Source organism: Aotus nancymaae, unplaced genomic scaffold, assembly GCF_030222135.1.
Source record: "Aotus nancymaae isolate 86718 unplaced genomic scaffold, 86718_ANA_hifiasm-v0.15.2.pri h1tg000030l, whole genome shotgun sequence".
NCBI classification, from domain to species: Eukaryota; Metazoa; Chordata; class Mammalia; order Primates; family Aotidae; genus Aotus; species Aotus nancymaae.
The window spans coordinates 23,362,991-23,382,059 of record NW_026988443.1 but is presented as its reverse complement, the minus strand read 5'-3'; the positions used below and the strand labels follow the sequence as shown (position 1 = coordinate 23,382,059).

The following is a 19,069-nucleotide window of genomic DNA, read 5'->3' as shown; positions in this document are numbered from 1 at the left end:
CCCCATCTCTACAAAAAATACAACAATTAGCTGGGAGTGGTAGGGCATGCCTGTGGTCCCAGCTACTCGAGAGGCTAAGGTGGGAAGATCACCTGAGCCTGGGAGGTCAAGGCTGCAGTGAGTCATGACCACACCATCCACTCCAGCCTGGGCAACAAGTCTCAAATTAATATTTGAGACGCTGTCTCAAAATAGTAATAATAAAATCAATAAAATGCTATGCTTCTTTCATTCACATCTCACCAGTTTGTTCCTTTCTATACATTAGCTCTTCAAAGAGGCCTTAATGTTGTCACAGAGCAGTGATTCCCAAACATAGTTGATAGAATCATCTGGCAAACCATTTAAAAAATCCAGAGTCCCTGCCGACCACCCACCTATCACTTCTACTGAGTCAGCTTCTGGAAGTGGATCTGGGGAAAGCAGTTTGTTGCTTTTTTTAAAGTTCTTGATTCTCTCATTTATTTCTCATGAGTAGGTAAATTGGTACGGCTTTTTGATAGCACTTTAGACCACATATCAACATTTTAAATATCCCGATCCTTCCTCTGACCAATACTTATATCTGTCTATTCAGTATCTCCTTTGGATGCTTTCAAGATATCCTGATATCAGTATGTCAAAACTTAAATTCACGATCTTTACTTAACCCAAATATGGTCTTTGTCCAGCATCTCTCCCAGGGAACAGCATATCATGTACTCAGCTGCTTGAGAATAAAATCTGGGCATCAGAAGCAGCCGAGTCTGAAGCCAGGGTGCTCGGGCTCTAATACAGGTCCACACTGACTTTGGGCAAGTCGGTTAATGTCTCTGGGCCTGTTTCCTCAGCTATGAAATGGGAATGATACTAGTATCTACCTCAGTTAAATGAGTTAATACTTAGCATAATGCCTGGCTTATGGTTTAGCTAATAGCAGCTTCTTCCTTGACCATTTCTCCCTTAGAGCTTCCCTTCCCAGACTATCACCCGCCAAGGCTTAGGCCCCTTCCATCTCTACCCCCACCACCTTAGTACATATGTTATCTTTAGTATAAATGAGTACAAAAATCTCCATTTAAAAAGATGAATCTCAGGCCGGGCGCGGTGGCTCAAGCCTGTAATCCCAGCACTTTGGGAGGCTGAGGCGGGTGGATCACGAGGTCAAGAGATCGAGACCATCCTGGTCAGCATGGTGAAACCCCATCTCTACTAATACAAAAAATTAGCTGGGCACGGTGGCGCATGCCTGTAATCCCAGCTACTCAGGAGGCTGAGGCAGGAGAATTGCCTGAACCCAGGAGATGGAGGTTGCGGTGAGCTGAGATCGTGCCATTGCACTCCAGCCTGGGTAACAAGAGTGAAACTCCGTCTCAAAAAAAAAAAAAAAAAAAAAAAAAAAATGAATCTCTTAAAAATGCAACAGCATAGCACATTTGAAAAAAAAGAAATAAGGTCACTTCCCCGTTTGAAACTCAATGATAAGCCTTTGTTCTTAGGATAAAAAACAATGTGGTGGCTCACAAGTGTAATCCTAGCACTTTGGGAGGCTGAGACAGGTGGATCACCTGAGGACAGAAGTTCAAGACCAGCCTGGCCAACATGGTAAAACTCCATCTCTACTAAAAATATAAAAATCAGCCGGGTGTGGTGGCAGGGACCTGTAGTTCCAGCTACCAGTGAGGCTAAAGCAGGAGAAATGCTTAAACCCAGGAGGTGGAGTGTGAGTGAGCTGAGATTGTGCCACTGCACTCCAGCCTGGGCAACAGAGTAAGATTCTGCTTAAAAAAAAAAAAAAAAAAAAAAGGCCGGGCACAGTGGCTTACACCTGTAATCCCAGCAAGCACTTTGGGAGGCTGAGGCAGGTAGATCACGAGGTCAAGAGATCAAGACCATCCTGGCCAATGTGGTGAAACCCTGTCTCTACTAAAAACACAAAAATTAGCTGGGCATGGTGGTGCGTACCTGTAGTCCCAGCTACTTGGGAGGCTGAGGCAGGAGAATTGCTTGAACCCAGCAGGCAGAGGTTGAAGTGAGCCAAGATGACAGAGCAAGACTACATCTCAAAAAAAAAACCAGACCAAAAAAAAAAAAATTTGCTCACCTCAGCCTCCCAAAGTGCTAGGATTATAGGTGTGAGCCACCACGCCCAGCCAAAAAATCTTCTGTTTTGCTCCCCCCCAACAGACGGAGTCTCCCTCTGTCACCCAGGTTGGAGTGCAGTGGCGTGATCTCGGCTAACTGTCCGCCTCCCGGGTTCAAGTGATTCTCCTGCCTCAGCCTCCTGAATAGCTGGGATTATAGGCGCATGCCACCACGCCCATCTAATTTTTGTATTTTTAGTAGAGATGGGGATTCACTATGTTAGTCAGGCTGGTCTCGAACTCCTGACCTTGTGATCCACCCTCCTCGGCCTCCCAAAATGCTGGGATTACAGGCGTGAGCCACTGTGCCTGGACAAAAAAATCTTTTTTAGAGACAAGGTCTTGTTATGTGGCCCAAACTGGAGTGCGGTAGCTGGTTTACAGGTGCAATCATCATATACTACAGTCTAGACCTCCTGGGCTCAAGTGATCCTCCTGTTTCTGCCTCCCCAAGTGGTGGGACTAAAGGTGGATGCCACCATGTCCTAAAAAACAAACTCTTTAATGTGCCAATCTCTATCTCTACTCTCTAACCAAACTGATCCTCTTCTTAAATACAGCATAACCCCCTGGGAGAATTGCTTGAACCCAGGAGGCAGACTGTGCAGTGAGCCGAGATTGTGCCACTGCACTGGACAATCTCCAGTGGAGATTAGGACACAGTGGCACGTATCTTTACTTCCACCTCTTGGGAAGACAGACGGCCTTCGCACACACTGCTCCCTCTGTCTGGAACAGCGTCTCCTTGCATTCCCATTCCGATTTTACAGTTAACTCCTAACATCTTTCAGACCCCAATTCAAAAGTGACTTTTTCAGGGAAATTTCCCTCAACCCTCCCAAATTAGATCAGATTCCCCTGTGGAAAACCCTTCTGGCTTTATATAACTTTCTTCCTAGAATTTATTACAACTTGTGATTATATGTTTACTAGTGATTGGCTGGGTGCAGTGACTTACGCCTGTAATCCCAGCACTTTGAGAGGCAAAGGTGGGCGGATCACCTGAGGTCAGGAGTTCGAGACCAGCCTGGCCAATATGGCGAAACCCCACCTCTACTAAAAATACCAAAAAATTAGCTGAGTGTGGTGGCAGGCACCTGTAATTCCAGCTATTTGGGAGGCTGAGGCAGGAGAATCACTTGAACCCGGGAGGTGGACACCATTGCACTCCAGCCTGGGCAATAGAGCGAGACTCCATCTCAAAAAATAATTGTTGAATGAATTTAAAGTCATGTGACCCAACAACTTCACTTCTAGAAATCCAGTCTACAGAAATATGTATACAAACTATTCCAGCTATAACAATACTGCTATTCCTCCTGCCACTTGCAATTAACATTGATGTACTCACTACATGCTGTTTCATACACAAACTCATTGAATCCTCACTATAACCATACAAGAACCCCATTATTATATCCATTTTACAGATGAGAAAATTGAGGCACAGAGATTAAGTAACTTGCCCCAAGGTTACCCAAGTAGTAAGTGAACAGATTCAACCCAGATGCAGTGGCTCTGGGACTCCAATTCAGGCACTCTATACATTATAACACAGATATATTTCATGTAAACTTCAACTGCAGAAATTTGAAATGGTGCCATAAATATTAGTCTTACTTTGTATGCAAAAATTGAAGAAATGCAAATTCCCCAAATTGAAATTTTTTAAGGCACATAATTTCAAAGCTACAGAGAGTAGTGAATTGTAAGTATCCCCTGGGTCTCCCCACCCCATACATACACTTCATATGTGTTCATCTGAGAACATAAGTCTTGAATCATGGGAATTATGAATTATTTTAGGTTTTCAAGTTTTCAAGAATGCAACTGCCCTGTCCTAGGCTTTACTGCAGCAATATTTGAGTTTAAGAAAAGACTCATAAGCTCCTCTTGGGGGAAAAATAAGAACAGAAATGAGTGTCTGCTTTAAGACTGGAAATCAACTTTTACTCAGCAAAATGCTTGCTAACTAGATTTTGAAATCTAAAGAAAAACTTGAGAAAAAAATGCACTTTTGCATTGACTGATGACACATTGTCAATCGCTCAACACCCAAGGAAAATAATGCTAGTGTGAATAAATGTAGTCGTTTACTTCTGACTCACGCAAATTAAAAGTTTTTGATTTTTGGTGAATGTATATGCTTTTGAAACTACTGATTGTTATTTAAATAGTCATAAAACAAAGGTTAGTGTGAACACTAATGATCTGTAAATGGTTTAGTAACCTTATCTTAAGTTTACAGCAGAGTCTGTCTTATCAAAGTTTACAGCAGAGTCTTTTCTGTCTTTAAACATGAAAGCTCAATTATCTGGATGGGGTGAAGATGAACAGCTCACTCGATCATCTTTCCACAGCAGTCTTTCCTCCTAATAAGGCAATTACTGATAGTTAGATTTCTAAAAATCCAAACACTTTACAATTTTGATGTTAACTCTTCCCTACTACCACATCTGTAAAAGATAAAAGTAGAAGATTGGCTAAATAAATCACGGTACATTCACCATGTAAAAGACTACAGCACTATTAAAAACAAGATAGATGTGTAGTTAACAGTCTGGAAAGATGCCTCTGATTCTAAGTTTAAAAAGTGAATTGCAGAATAACATTTGTATGCATGATATAGTCCAATTTTTGTTTTTAAAATTCCTGAATGCATACATAAGTTTTTTGTGCCAAAAAAAAAAAAGGTCTACAAGGATTCTTATAAAATCAGTAACCGTGTGCTTGCCCTTAGAGAGTAGAACTAGGGCAGAGAAGAACTTTTATGTGTTTCTTTTTCTCTCTAATTTTTTTGTGTTTTGGAGACAGGGTCTTGCTCTGTTACCCAGGCTAGAGTGTAGTGGCTTGATCTTGGCTTGCTGCAACCTCTGCCTCCGGGACTCAAACAATCCTTTCTCTTTTTTTGAGACAGCGTCTCACTCCATTGCCCAGGCCGGAGTGCAGTGCCGTGGTGCGATCTCAGGTCACCGCAACCTCCACCTCCCAGGTTCAAGCAATTTTCCTGCCTCAGCCTCCCGAGTAGAGTATGTGGGACTACAGGAAAGTGCCAGCATGCGCAGCTAATTTTTGTGTATTTAGTAGAGACAGGGTTTCACCATGTTGGCCAAGCTGGTCTCGAACTCCTGACCTCAAGTGATCCACCCACCTTGGCCTCCCAAAGTGCTGGGATTACAGGTGTGAACCACTGTGCCCGGCCTCAAACGATGCTTTCACCTCAGCCTCCTGAGTCACTGGGACTACAGGCACATTCCACAATACCTGGTTCATTTTTGTATTTTTTGTAGAGACGGGGGTCTCACTATGTTGCCGAGACTGGTCTTAAACTCCTGGGTTCAAGCAGTCCTCCCCGCTCAGCCTTCCAAAGTGCTGGAATTACAGTTGTGAGCCACCATACCCCAGCCTCTGTTGGCAGGCAGTCAAGTTCAGTGGAGTAAGCTCAGTCCGGTTAGGTTTGAATCTGAGCTCTACTACTTACTTAGCTGTGTGATCTTGGACAAGTTACTTAACTTCTGTGGCCTCAGTTTCCTCACCTGTAAAATGGGGACAAATAATAGTACCTCCCTCAACGATGTTTGAGGATTAAATGAGCTGATGCATATAAAGTGCTAATAACTTTATCTGTCACATAGTAAGCGCCACATATTTTATTGAAAAAAGTATGTCTTCACAGTGAACATATTTCATGTATTAATTTGAAATTCCAACCAACCATCCCTACATAAACAATATAAAATGGTATACATTGGGGAGGAGACGATAAAAAATAAAAAGCTCCTCAGGCAATCTGATCACTAGCCAAGCTTGCAAACTACTGACGCAGAGGCCAAAAGCAGGGATAAACCAGTTGGAGTGGGGTTGAGTCCCAGTTGGGGAATGCAGGAGACTTCTGGAAGCGGAAAAAGATCATAAAAGGCAAGAGAACAGCAGGTCTTGAAGTGTGGTGGGAAGCCTGGATGAAGCGACTCCACAGGGAGAGGGTAGTGTGTGGGCCTGGTCCTGTCCTGGCTTGTAGGGAGAGCTCACAAGTAGCTGTTTCTCCCCTGCCTGGAGCTACAACAAGATGGGGCTCGCTGTGCAAAGGCCACTCAGAAGGCAGCGAGCCTTCAGCAAGACACCCAGGACAGTAGCTGAATCCTCCACCTGGGCCCTCTCACCAGCCAGTGAGCAGTCCAACCAGCTGCCCACCTCCTCATGGCTCCTGGGCCATTTCCCATGCACAGGGTATTAGCGCTTCAAGGCTGAGAAGCTGGGACTCTGTAACTCGCTTCAGGCCACATCATTTGGGATGAGAAACAGCTTAGAATCCATTTTTCCCTTGCCCGTGCTGGGATGCACACCATCAGGCCTGTTCCCACTGCTGGGTTTAATGAGAGTCCGAAGAATTTCCAAATGGACCCAGGTGCAAACTATTTCTCTAGGCAGTAGTTCTAGCTTCTCTATAAAATGACTGGGGCCAGGAGTCATGGCTAACGCCTATAATCCCAACACTTTGGGGGAGGACTGAGGCAGATGGATCACTTGAGGCCAGGAGTTCAAGACCAGCCTGGGCAACATAGTGAGACCCTGTCTCAAAAAAAAAAAAAAAAAAAAAAAAACTGGGAGATCTGGGGAATATATGTGGTCCCCAAATTTGAAGAGGAGCCTTCTTAGAAAGATGTACATGCGCTCTTAGACACAGTTAATTCCTGGGGATCAATGACTTCCTAAAGTGAATGTGAGATCCTAAGGTCAGAACTCAAGCAAAAATAAACCCTCTACTTCTGGGGTAAAACAGGTTGTCAAGGTCTCTTGCTAATAAGTAACTTCTAACTAACTTTATGTGGTCTTGAACAAAAGGGGAGCTACTGAAATTGAAGGAGAAGAGGAGGGCCTGGGATTATAGCTCCTCATCCTCCATTTCCCCATTTAGCCTAAGATGGAGAGGCTCTCACGAGGGGAGGCAGCCTACCAGCCCTCCCACTTCCTGGCTCTGTGGCCTTGGCTCTGAGCCCTCTCCTCAGATGTTAGATAGCCACAGAGCCAGAGTCCTGAGTTCAAAGATGGGGTTGAAGGAGAAAGGAAGAGGTTTGTTTGGCTTTTTTTTCTTTTTGAGACAAAGTGTCACTCTGTCACCCAGGCTGGAGTACAATGGCATAGTTTTGGCTCACTGTAACCTCCGCCTCCCAGGTTCAAGTGATTTTCCTGCCTTAGTCTCCTGGATAGCTGGGACTACAGGCACGTGCCACCACATCCAGCTAATTTTTTTGTATTTTTAGTAGAGATGGGGTTTCACTATCTTGGCCAGCCTGATCTTGAACTCCTGGCCTCCCAAAGTGCTGGGATTACAGGCGTCAGCCACCATGCGTGGATTTTTTTTTTTTTAGACGGAGTCTTGCTTTGTCACCCAGGCTAGAGTGCTGTGGCTTGATCTCTGCTAACTGTAACCTCCACCTCCTGGGTTCAAGCGATTCTCCTACCTCAGCCTCCCCAGTTGATGGGATTACAGGTGCGTGCCACCATGACTGGCTAATTTTTATATTTTTAGTAGAGACAGGGTTTCGCCATGTTGGCCAGGCTGGTTTCAAACTCCTGAGCTCAGGTGATCTGCCTGCCTTGGCCTCCCAAAGTGCTGGGATTACAGGCATGAGCCATGACACCTGGCCTCTTTGGCTTTCTTTCCCAGGGTGAGAAAGAAAGGTTCACTGCCTAAGCAGCAGGTCGCCAGCACCCTTAAGTCCAGCAGACCACAGCAGCTGCGGCCTGGAGCGCATTCTGTCAGCTGGCAGAATTCGCAGACCTCTGATGCTCTGGGTAACCCAGAACAGTGAGAATGCCCAGATTAGGTTGGGGTAGGGGAGGAGGAGTGAGTGGGGAAGGGTCTGTCAAACTCTTCCACCCAGAACAAGAGCAGGGAGGTCCTCACTGCTGGAGTCAGGTGGGGGTGGGGTGAGGAGAAGCAGAGCAGATTCTCTGCAGAGGACTGTCAGTGTGGGTGCTATCAGGCCTGGTATCTGAACCCTCCCTATTCCCTCCTATCCTAACAGGGAGGCCAGAGGTCCTGGGCAGAAGTGCCTGCCACCCCCCACTCCCCTGGTGATTAGCAGGGGGCTGTGAAGGGAATAGGAATTCAAAGCTCTTAGGTCACAAGTTAACTATTTCCAGTCTTCCTCTAATTTGGCTTGGGCCAGAAGACTCCAAATCTCTTTCCCTCTCCCACTCTGATTTCCAAATGGTTAGTGCCTCACCTTAGGGGGTTACACCTGTGTTCAAATTCTGACTCCACAATTTATTAGCTGGGTGACAGATAAGTTACAAAGTGACAAGCCGAGGTTTCCTATCCAGTTAAATGGGGCCAATTCCACCCACCCCATGGGGCTTTAAGGAGGATTAAAGGGGCTTATTACATAAAGTACACAGTGTGATTCTGGAATTCAGTAAGCTCTCAAGTGGTATCTGGGTGGTGGTGGTGATTTTTCACAGCCCTTCCTTGCCAGCCCTGCTGCCTAGGCTGGCAATGCCAGGTGACTAAATGAAATGACAAAAAGATGACTGAGGCAGGCACAGTCCTCCAGTCTGAGAAGTGGGAGGGGAGTCGAGAAGGGTTGCTGGAAGTAGGGGCCAATACCCTGGTTCCAGCAAAGACTTCAGAGACCCTGGCCCCCATACTGGTACAACTGGGACTTCCCCAATCACTTTGCTGCCTCTGTTATGGGGTGAGACAAATTCCAAGCAGGGCTGGACCCTGCCTGCTCCTCACTGGCTCTCCCCACCTCACACTCCATGATCCAGCCAGATTAAACGTGTCCAAGTCCCTGGAACCCTCATGTTGTTCCTCTGCCAGAACACTCCACGCCACCTCTCATGCCCAACTCCCTTGCCTAATTATTCTTCCTCAGCTGCCAGCTTGGACATCAGTTCCTCGAGGTTTCTCCAAGAACATGTCAGCAACCCCTCCTATGTGACTCTATATCACTCCTTTCCCACCTCCCCCTCAATCTCTTTTTTTTGAGACAGAGTCTCGCTCTGTCGCCCAGGCTGGAGTGCAGTGGCTCGATCTCAGCTTACTGCAACCTCCACCTCCCGGGTTCAAGTCATTTTCCTGCCTCAGCTTCCTAAGTAGCTGAGTTACAGGGGCCTGCCACCATGCCAGGCTAATTATTATTATTATTATTATTTTATTATTTTTTTTTTTTAGTAGAGACGGGGTTTCACCATGTTGGCCAGGTTGATTTTGAACTCCTGACCTCAAGTGATCCACCCACCTCAGCCTCCCTAAGTGCTAGGATTACAGGCGTGAACCACCACGCCTGTACCCCCTCAATCTCGTATATGCATATATTGTATTTACTTCGTCTCTCTACACTAGAAGTTAAGTGGCTCTTTGATGCTGGGAATTTTGCACATTTTGTTCACTGATGAACCCCCAGCACCTAGAACAGTACCTGACACTTAGTAGGTACTCAATAAGTAGGTGTCAAATGAAGGATTTACTATTAAAATTTCCAGGTAACAGACTTGCTTCTTTCTCTAATCAGGAGTTCACTGAGGTTAAGGAGCTGTGTCCTTGCTTCCCTTGAGTATCTAGTACCCAGTAGTTATTCAGAGATTTGTTGACTGAATGACCATTTCAACTTGGCCTTGGATCTCAGACACTTCACTATTTCTATAGTAAGAGAGGAACAGGATTTGAACATGTTGGCCAACCAAGAAGGCTGCTGCCCACCCACACACTGGTCAGGATCAAAATCTCCACCCAGGGCCGGGCATGGTGGCTCACACTTGTAATCCTAGCACTGTGGAAGGCTGAGGTGCGATGACTGCTTGAGGCCAGGAGTTCAAGGCCAGCCCGGGCAACATAGTGAGTCCCCTATCTTTATTTTTTTTGAGACGGAGTCTTGCTCTGTTGCCCAGGCTGGAGTGCAGTGGCACAATCTCAGCGCACTGCAACCTCCACCTCCCGAACTCAAGCAATTCTCCTGTCAGCCTCCCAAGTAGCTGGGATTATAGGTGCATGCCACCATGCCTGACTAATTTTTGTATTTTCAGCAGAGACCAGGGTTTCACCATGTAGGCCAAGCTGGTCTCGAACTCTTGACCTCCAGTGATCCACCCACCTTGGCTTCCCAAAGTGCTGGGATTACAGGCATAAGCCACAGCACCCAGCCGTCTCTATTTTTTTTTTTTTTAAACAATTTGTTTTTGAGACAGAGTCTCGCTCTTTTGCCCAGGCTGGAATACAGTCACCCTATCTCTGACCTCAGCCTCCCAAGTAGCTGGGATTTCAGGCACACACCACCATGTCCAGCTAATTTTTGTATTTTTAGTAGAGACGGGGTTTCACCATCTTGGCCAGGCTGGGCTTGAACTCCTGACTTCAGGTGATCTGCCCACCTCGGCCTCCCAAAGTGCTGAGATTACAGGCATGAACCACCATGCCCAGCCACCAAAAAAAAAAAAAAAAAAAAAAAAAAAAAATTGTTTTAATTTAAAAATTAAGAAAAGATAAATCTCCACCCAGGAAGAAGTTCTCACTTAAGAAATTCAGGGCCCTTGGTGATGCATGCCTGTAATCCCAGCTACTTGGGAGGCTGAAGCAGAAGAATCACTTGAACCCATGGGGCAGAGGTTGCAGTGAGCCTAGATCACGCCATTACACTCCAGCTTGGGCAACAAGAGCAAAACTCCATCTCAAAAAAAAAAAGTAAAATAAAACAAATAAATAAATAATAAAAATAAAAAAGAAATTCAGGGCTCTTTCCAGATTCCCTTTCTGTTTTTTGGGGAAGAAACAAGCATCAGGATAAGGGCAAAGAAAAGGAAGCTTTTCTCCCCAAAGACAAAGGATGAGACCAAGTACATAATAAAGACTTGCCATCTCTTAGCATAGGGCCAGGTGAGAACCACGACTCCAGAATTATGCAAGAATCTTTCAATGGTTCAGTGAAAGCAGCCAGAGGCAAGGGGATAACTGTATGATTCCCTTACAGAAAGAATAAATGCAGGGAAATTCACCTGTGGTATTCAGAAGTCACAGCAGTGGTTACCTTGAAAGAAGGGTTGAAATTAGGAGGGAGGGGGTATGTAAGGCCCTGGTAATGCTGTTTCTTGATCTGTGTGCTAGAAACACAGGGGTTTTAAGTTTTTGTGATGTTCATCAGGCTGCACACTTATCATTTGGGCACTTTTGTCTATATTTGTGATCCTTCAATAAATTGAGTCTCTGGATGGAGACAGTTCAGCATCAGGACTAAAGGCCTCAACTCACTGGAGCTGCAGGGGCCCTTCCCTCCCTCTTTCTCTTCCATCATCCTCTAAATGCTTTGTGCAGAGCTATAGTTTCTGGCCCTAGAAACTCTTTGCTTGTCATGAGCAATGCCTTCCTTGTGCAGCAGGGAGGAGAGAGCACTCTGTACTGGGTAACCTAGGAACACACCACATGAGGAGGCAGGAAGGGAGACTAGAGGTTTGAGACATGCTCCCCAGGCACAAGCTACTGGTGACGCAGGACAGTGTTCAGCAAGTAACCCTACTCTGCTGCTAAGCCAGGAAGGCAGGGGCACCACCATGGAATCCTCCTGGGCTGTGGAGGCCGAACACCAGGGTTTAAATCCTGGCCTTCTGTTCACTGTACCAGTGACCTCTCACTGAATTCCTTAACCTCATTTTACAGCTAAGTGGAAATTATCACCAACTGCTTTGCAAGGCAGCCCATAAGCACAGAATATTACTAAATTAGGGCCTATCGGTCCCATCCCATCAGTTCAGTCCTGCTGCCGCACCCACCAGCCATGAGCTCCTTGCAGTTCAACAAGGGCCTCTCCTATTGGCTCTCGGCCGAGGTCAAGAATCAGCTCCTGTCCAAATACGACCCCCAGAAGGAGGCAGAGCTTCGCAGCTGGACTGAGGGACCCAGCAGCCTCTCCATTGGCCCCACCTTCCAGAAGGACCTGAAGAACAGGATTATCTCATGCACGCTCATGAACAAGCTGCAGCCAGGCTCAGTTCCGAAGATCAACCACTCCATGCAGAACTGGCACCAGCTAGAAAACCTCTCCAACTTCATCAAAGCCATGGTCAGCTACAACATGAACCCTGTGGACCTGTTTGAGGCCACCGACGTGTTTGAGAGTGGGAACATGACGCAGGTGCAGGTCTCTCTTCTTGCCCTGGTGGGGAAGGCCAAGACTAAGGGGCTGCAGGGTGGGATGGACATCGGGGTCAAGTACTCAGAGAAGCAGAAACAGAACTTTGACAACGCCACCATGAGAAGGCTGGCAGATGGGCACCAACAAATGTGGTGCCAGTCGGGCATGATTGCATACGGCATGAGGAGGCATCTCTATCACCCCAGGAACCACATCCTGCCCGCCACGGACCACTCGACCATCAGCATCCAGATGGTTACAAACAAGTGCACCAGCCAGGTGGGCATGACAGCTCCTCAGACCCGGTGGCACATCTATGACACCAAGTTGGGAACCAACAAATGTGACAACTCCTCCATGTCCCTGCAGATGGGCTACACACAGAGTGCCAACCAGAGCAGCCAGGTCTTTGGCCTCCGCCAGCAGATATATATGTGATCCCAAGTACTGCCCCCAAGGCCCAGTGGCCAACAGGGCTCTCTCAGGTGCCAGCGACTGCGGAGGCCCCGGGGAAGCCCCTGAATATCCCTTTTACTACTAGGAGGAGGCCAGCTAAGGCTCCCAGCACACTCTCCCTACATCATCTCCCTGACTGGGCTTTGGAGTTTTTCTGTGTTTTCATCTTTTTTTAAAAAAAAACTTGTTTAGTGCTAGAAATCAACCAAGGGTCTGTGAGTGGTGGCAGAGGATCTGGCAGCAGGGTTTGTTCCCCCTGCCTTGGTTCCTTCACAGGACTGAGCCACTGGGCTGTGGGGGAAGGGGTTAAGGCCGTATCTCCATGTGTGTAGGATAAGGGTCCCTGCTGGCACATCCAGGTGGTGGGCCAAGCTGTGCTGGGGAGAAGAGACTTGGGCATGGGTCCCCAAAGGTTTCCAGTTGCCTCGAATCTTCCCTCTTTTGTCAGCGAATCAGTTTGTAGTTTCTGTACCCACAAGTTTCAAGAAGTATTAACAAAAGAAAAATGTGGCTGGGCGAGGTGGCTCACACCTGTAATACCAGCACTTTGGGAGGCCAAGGTGGGCAGATCACCTGAGGTGGGGAGTTCGAGACCAGCCAGACCAACATGGAGAAACTCTGTCTCTACTAAAAATACATAATTAGCCAGGCATGGGGGTGAATGCCTATAATCTCAGCTACTTGGGAGGCTGAGGCAGAGAATTGCTTGAACCCGGAAGGCGGAGTTTGCAGTGAGCCAAGATCGTGCCATTGCATTCCAGCCTGGGCAACAAGAGTGAAACTCTGTCTCAAAAAAAAAAAAAAAAGAAGAAGAAGAAGAAAAATATACTTTTTACCCTGAGGAATGAGGTGGGGCCAGTGGAGAGGGTGCTGGGAAATGGGTCCCCTGGGAGAGGGGGCCTGGCCATGATGCTAAAATATCTCAGGCTTCTGAGTGGCTGGATTTCTCTAGGACCCTCAGACCAACAGATCTCAGACCCTCAGCCCTGCCCAAGGGGCTGGTTGGGAAACTGAGGCCCTTACAAGGAAGTAGAATTCTGAGTTACTGGGGCTAAGCCTGACCCCCCCCTCCATGCTAACCACCGCCACTGTGGTCCTCAGTAGGTTTTTTTGTTTGTTTTTGAGACAGAGTCCTACTTATTTGCCCAGGCTGGAGTGCAGTGGCATGATCTCGGCTCACTGCAACCTCTGCCTCCTAGGCTCAAGCAATTCTTTAGCCTCAGCCTCTCAAGTAGCTGGGATTACAGGCACACACCACCACACCCCACCAATGTTTGTTTTAATAGAGATGGGGTTTCACCATGTTGGCCAGGCTGGTCTCGAACTCCTGGCCTTAGGTCATCCACCTGCCTTGGCCTCCCAAAGTGCTGGGATTACAGGTGTCAGTCACCATGCCCAGCCCCTCAGTAGGTTTTAAGGAGCCCCCAGCCCTCCTTCTCCCCTTCTGGGCCTGAGCAGCTATACTGCTTCATCTCCCCTGGCCACACGCCCCACCAAGTACTGCACAGGGACCCCCACCCCAGGGCCCTGCACCATGAGATAATGTGAAATACCGACTGTGGACAAAACAAAATAAAACCTTTGTTTTTAAGAGAAGGAAGGAAGGAAATAAATTGCTAAATTAGACTGTAAGCTCCCCAAGGGCAGGGACTTTGTTTTGTTCATTGCTTTAGCGGAAGTTCTAGAACAGCAGCCTGATCTATGTAGATGCTAAATATATGCTTACAGGAAGAATGAAATGTAAATAAAGGGCATACCCCAGAGTAGAGGCTTCCACAATAAAAGGCAGTTTTTACACCCAGAACTGAAATAGACAAAACCATCTTGATGTTAACTTGTGCTCATGAGATACATTTTTGAATGCGGAAGTTTCCTCCCAAAGCTGATGATGACCCAAAGGCTGACTGTGGGTCAGCGGAACCTGCTGAAGGCCATAATGAAGGACTCTATCTGTTTGACTGCCATTAAGCTGCCTGTCTCAGTTGCTCACTCTTAAGGATGAGTAGACCACTATAGGTTACTTTTTTTTTTTTTGAGGCGGAGTCTCGCTCTGTCACCAGGCTGGAGTGTAGTAGTGTGATCTCCGCTCACTGCAACCTCCGCCTCCTGGATTCCAGCGATTCTCCTGCCTCGACCACCCAAGCAGCTGGGATTACAGGCGCCTGCCACCACACCCAGCTAATTTTTGTATTTTCAATAGAGACAGGGTTTCAGTACCTGGCCAGGCTGGTCTTAAACTCCCGACCTCATGATCTACCCACCTCGGCCTCCCAAAGTGCTGGGATTACAGGCACCACGCCAGCGGTCACTCACTTTTAATCACTGCACTAATACCATGCAAGTTCCCCCTCCTGCCCCTCCACTGTCTGCTTCCAGACCACACTTGAAGGAAGATGGTCCCCAGACTGTGGGATTGGGATGGGGGAATGTTCCTGCTCCCCTTCCCTCCAGATTAACCTTTCCTCTTTAGCTAGTCAAGCCCCCTCACTTGGGTCCTTAGAGAATAAATCCAAACCACTTTCCTCTACATGAATATTTCTGGAAAACTCTACGACGACAACAAAATAAATGACTAAGCACTCTTGGGGCGGAGTCGAGAGGGCGTATTATTTATAGCTGTGGGATTCAGGCATCCAACATTCCACCCTCTCCACTCAGGCCCTACTTTCTGGTAGTAAAAAATGCCAGGGAGCCGGGCACAGTGGACCATACCTGTAATCTCAGTGCTTGGAGGCTGAGGTGGGAAGACTGCATGGGCCCAGGAATTTGTGACCAGTCTGGGCAACAGAGTGAGACCCTGTCTCTACAAAAAATTAAAAATTAGCTAGGTGTGGTAGCACATGTGTGTTCTCAGCTACTTGGGAGGCTGAAGTAGGAGGATCATTAGAGCCCAGGAGGTAGAGGCTGCAGTAAGATGTGATTGCGCCACTGCATTCCAGCCTGGGCTGAGATAGAGCAATACCCTATCTCAAATAAAATAAAATAAAATAAAGCAAGGGAACGCAGGAGTGAGAAATTTCCATTCAAATCCCAGCTGATCACTGCAGTGATGACTTGGTGAAGCCACCGCCACTCAGCCTTCATCTATAAAATGGGCCGCCCTTCACAAGGTTGCCATAATTCATGCAGATACCTACTCTGCATGAATTATGGGCATCCTGTAAGGTGCCAGGTCCTGGACATATACCAAGAGGTAAGAGTTGTGTCTGTCACCCTTAAAGAAGTTCACGAGCTGTTTGTCTTATGAATCCAATCCATTAAGCTGTGCCTCTATCTCTTCACCCTCAGAACCTCAGGCAAGGCTAGACTACAGGGTTTCTGAAGTTCAAAACCGCTCAGATTAAGAGCTCAACTTGTTTAATATTTACCTCACCTGCTTCAAGGGAATGTTAAGAGGATAAAGCAAGCTCAGAGTTGCAGAAGGGCTTTGAAGAGGAAGATGCACATACAAACAAGGCATTAATTACATCAGATCAGTTCTTTGAGCTGAACTTCATAGACACCCTTGATATTCATAACCCAGGGCGAACAACAGGGGTGATTGTTCCTTAGCAATATGGAAACTAGTCTGCTTGGCTAAACTTACAGTGTATATGTTCCTGCAGGATAACCCTTTCAATGTGGCTGGATCCAGGCTGGGCTCTGTGTTTTGAGGATGAGGAACTATGGTGGAGTGGTAGAAAAGTGCCAGCTGAAGACCAAGTGGAGAAATAGAGAAATTTTTTGTTGGGAAGTCCCAATTTCTGGGGACCAACTGGACCCAGAAATTCAATTTTACTTAAAGAAAGCAGCAGCCCCTGCCACCGGAAGCCTACTCTAAGAACCAGCCATGTGGCAGGGAGTTTCAAGGTGCACCAAAGCGCATTAACCCACCCTTTGTTGTATAACCCAGGTGTGCTGCTGGCACAAACTCACCATTTTTACAACCGTAAAGCAGACATCTGAGAATGCTGAATTTCCTCTAAAGGTTTAAAATGCCTGACGTCATCGCAAAGCACTCGCTAACCCAACCATGAAATCGAAAACCTGATCACCGCTTCCCCGCAAAACCTCAAGCCTAGTGAAGTGACAGCTAATCTGATATTTCTTGCTTCAGTAGGAAAGATAAGGTACAGACAGCACTCAGAGCTATAGCCTGATCTGGGAGACTGTAGTCAGAGAAATTTGACAATGGGGGAAGTCTGGTTAGCAATAAGGCTTCCTCAGGGAGCCGGAATTGGATTTGGGGCCCTGCCCGAGTTCACATTTTTACAGGTTGGCTGAGTTGCAGTTTGTTAGCCAGCCAGTAATAAACCCCTGTGCAAGAATTTAAAGTTTATGAGGCATGGCTTCTTAATGCCTCTCCTCGGCTCCCTACAGCCAAGGGCTTAAGGAGCCTGACCTAGCCTGGGTGTTAATTGTTTTGTCAATCTACAGAGTTATTCGGGGAAAGAATTTTTTAAAAAGGGCTTCCACAGACTCAAGGTCCTCGATCCTCTTTTGGAGAAATAAAAGAGAGCCACTCTGTCCTCTAGGCATTCACATTCAAGCAGTGGGAATTTGTGCCTGGGGTGAGGAGTATGCTGATGAAGACTTTAGAAGAATGCTAGGTAGCAAGGGTTCTCAATGTTTTGAAAGCCAGGTAAGCAAGCTACAGTTCTTCCCCCCCACTCCCCCGCAAAATGGGAGAAAGCCCCCCCGATAGCCAGCAAACCCCTGGGTCTCATAACACACTGGTTCTCCCCACTAAAGTGGCACCCCCGCCCTCAGGTTTTTGAACTTGGGGTAGGGTGGGGAGGAGTAACTGAGGGATCAAAAATGTGCTTTGATCTCCCGTCCATCGCCCCCATAGCCCAAGGCCTGCCAGCTTGGGACACTCTCCCCCGCAACTCCCCCCAGTGACCTAGCATCCAGGCCCTAGACGCTGGGGACCGGATTTTCCCGTAGGTGATGGCCCCAGCCCAGGTGTGCCAGGGCCCAGTTTCCAGGAAGGCTGCAGGGACGCAGGCCCTCTGGAAAGGGCAGGGTTAAGATTGCATTCCAGCTGCCGAGGAAGAAGGGGGGCAGGGTAGGGGAGCGCGGAGAAGAGAAACAGACCCGGTCTGTCTGTCGGAGACACAAAGCACGGTTCACAAAGGGGGCCCGAGAGGGGCGAAAGGGGCTGCCCGGGGCAAGGCTCATCCCCACACCTGCGAGGGGGTTAGGGGAAGAATGTGGCCGGCGCATTCCTCTGCTAGAGCCAGCGGGGGAGAACTTCCCACGTCGAGACTGGGTGAGGGGCTCAGCCATCCGGCACCCCGGAGGAGCGGGTCAAGGTAGGAAGTGGCTACCGGACGAGGGGATGGATGTCACAGGCGCTCTGCTGCCCAGCCTTCTCTGTCAGCCACCACCCCCAATCCCAGTCGTCCCCCCTCCAAAGACGCGTTCCGCGTCTCCCTCGGACCTGAGGTGACGCCAGGAGTCCCTTGCCCCGGCCCGAACACCCCTCGAGCAGGCCACATCAGAGCGATCACGTGCGGCGCCTGCCTGCGGTTCCACCCGGAGGGTCTTACCTTTCCCCAGCGGCTGGCCAGGCTCCTGCTCCGCGCCTCCCGCCTCCAAGGTCACTTCAGCCTCCCCGAAGCCCACCCGGCACGGCTCGGAGGCCGCGCAGTGCAGCCAGCAAACCTGCGCCGGAGGGCAGAGCGGGAAGAGGGAGGCTGGGTCACAGGCGTGCTCGGCCCTCTACTCCCATCCTGCGGGGTCCTCCCGGGCCCTCCGGGACTCCCTTGGCCCCAGGTAGCGCAGCCCGGAGCTCTCCCAGACGCCACCTCCCCGTGCGGACCCCGCCCGTCCCACAGGGAGAGGTCCCAGCCGGGGCCAGGGCGAGGCTGTGGAGTACCTGGAGGAGGAGGAGAGACGCGAGAGGTCCACGAGGGAGCCCCATGGCTGGAGAGAGACGGGTGAGGCAGCTGCCGCGACGGCGAGCGGGTGCTCTGCTCGTCTCTCGCTCCTTTGAGCACCGCGGCCAGCAGGAGCGAGCGGGAGGAGGCCAGGTGAGCGCAGGTGGGTGCTGATTGGTCCAGCGCCACGAGGTCCCGCCCCTTCGCAGGTGGGACCGCTGCGGGTGAGGTTGAGGCCCCTGAGAACCCCTCCAAGCCTCCTGGACACCCTCCTTCGCTCTCCTGTTTTTTCTGGAGCTTTTCTAGGCAGGGACTCAGCCCCTGTCTCGCAGTTCTGGGTTCGAGGAGAAAAGAACACCCAGCGCACTCCTCGGCCTCCGCAGTGTGGGAAGAGAAGTGTTTCCTTGCCTTGCGGCTACAGCGAAAAAAAAGTGGAGACGCATCTGAAGTCGACTGAAAACAGAGGCTCCGCATTCATGCTCCCCGGAGGCGCTGTTAT

The 19,069-nt window shown here is 48.6% G+C and overlaps 2 protein-coding genes across 2 annotated transcripts in view; one reads left to right on the top strand and one right to left on the bottom strand.

Moving 5' to 3' along the window:
* The window catches only part of CDH3 (cadherin 3), a 53,925-nt gene extending 35,218 nt beyond the window's left edge, over positions 1-18,707 (bottom strand). Inside the window, exons 1-2 of the mRNA XM_012437365.3 lie at positions 18,570-18,707; positions 18,241-18,355 (exon numbers count right to left, since the gene is read on the bottom strand). Coding sequence (XP_012292788.2) covers positions 18,241-18,355; positions 18,570-18,614 — 160 coding nt within the window. The 5' untranslated portion in view covers positions 18,615-18,707. The remainder of the gene's footprint in view (positions 1-18,240; positions 18,356-18,569) is intronic.
* Positions 11,897-12,691, top strand: LOC105706793 (calponin-2-like). Its single transcript, XM_012437367.2, has 2 exons — positions 11,897-12,253; positions 12,287-12,691. The coding sequence occupies exons 1-2, from the start codon at positions 11,897-11,899 to the stop codon at positions 12,689-12,691; spliced, it is 762 nt and encodes a 253-aa protein (XP_012292790.2).
* Positions 18,708-19,069: the final 362 nt, after the last annotated feature.

Bases quoted from the DNA above. Each gene is read 5' to 3' on its own strand.
- LOC105706793 (XM_012437367.2), top strand. From the start codon at position 11,897: ATGAGCTCCTTGCAGTTCAACAAGGGCCTCTCCTATTGGCTCTCGGCC. The intron at 12,254-12,286 runs GTGCAGGTCTCT...CTGGTGGGGAAG, and splicing joins AGAGTGGGAACATGACGCAG to GCCAAGACTAAGGGGCTGCA.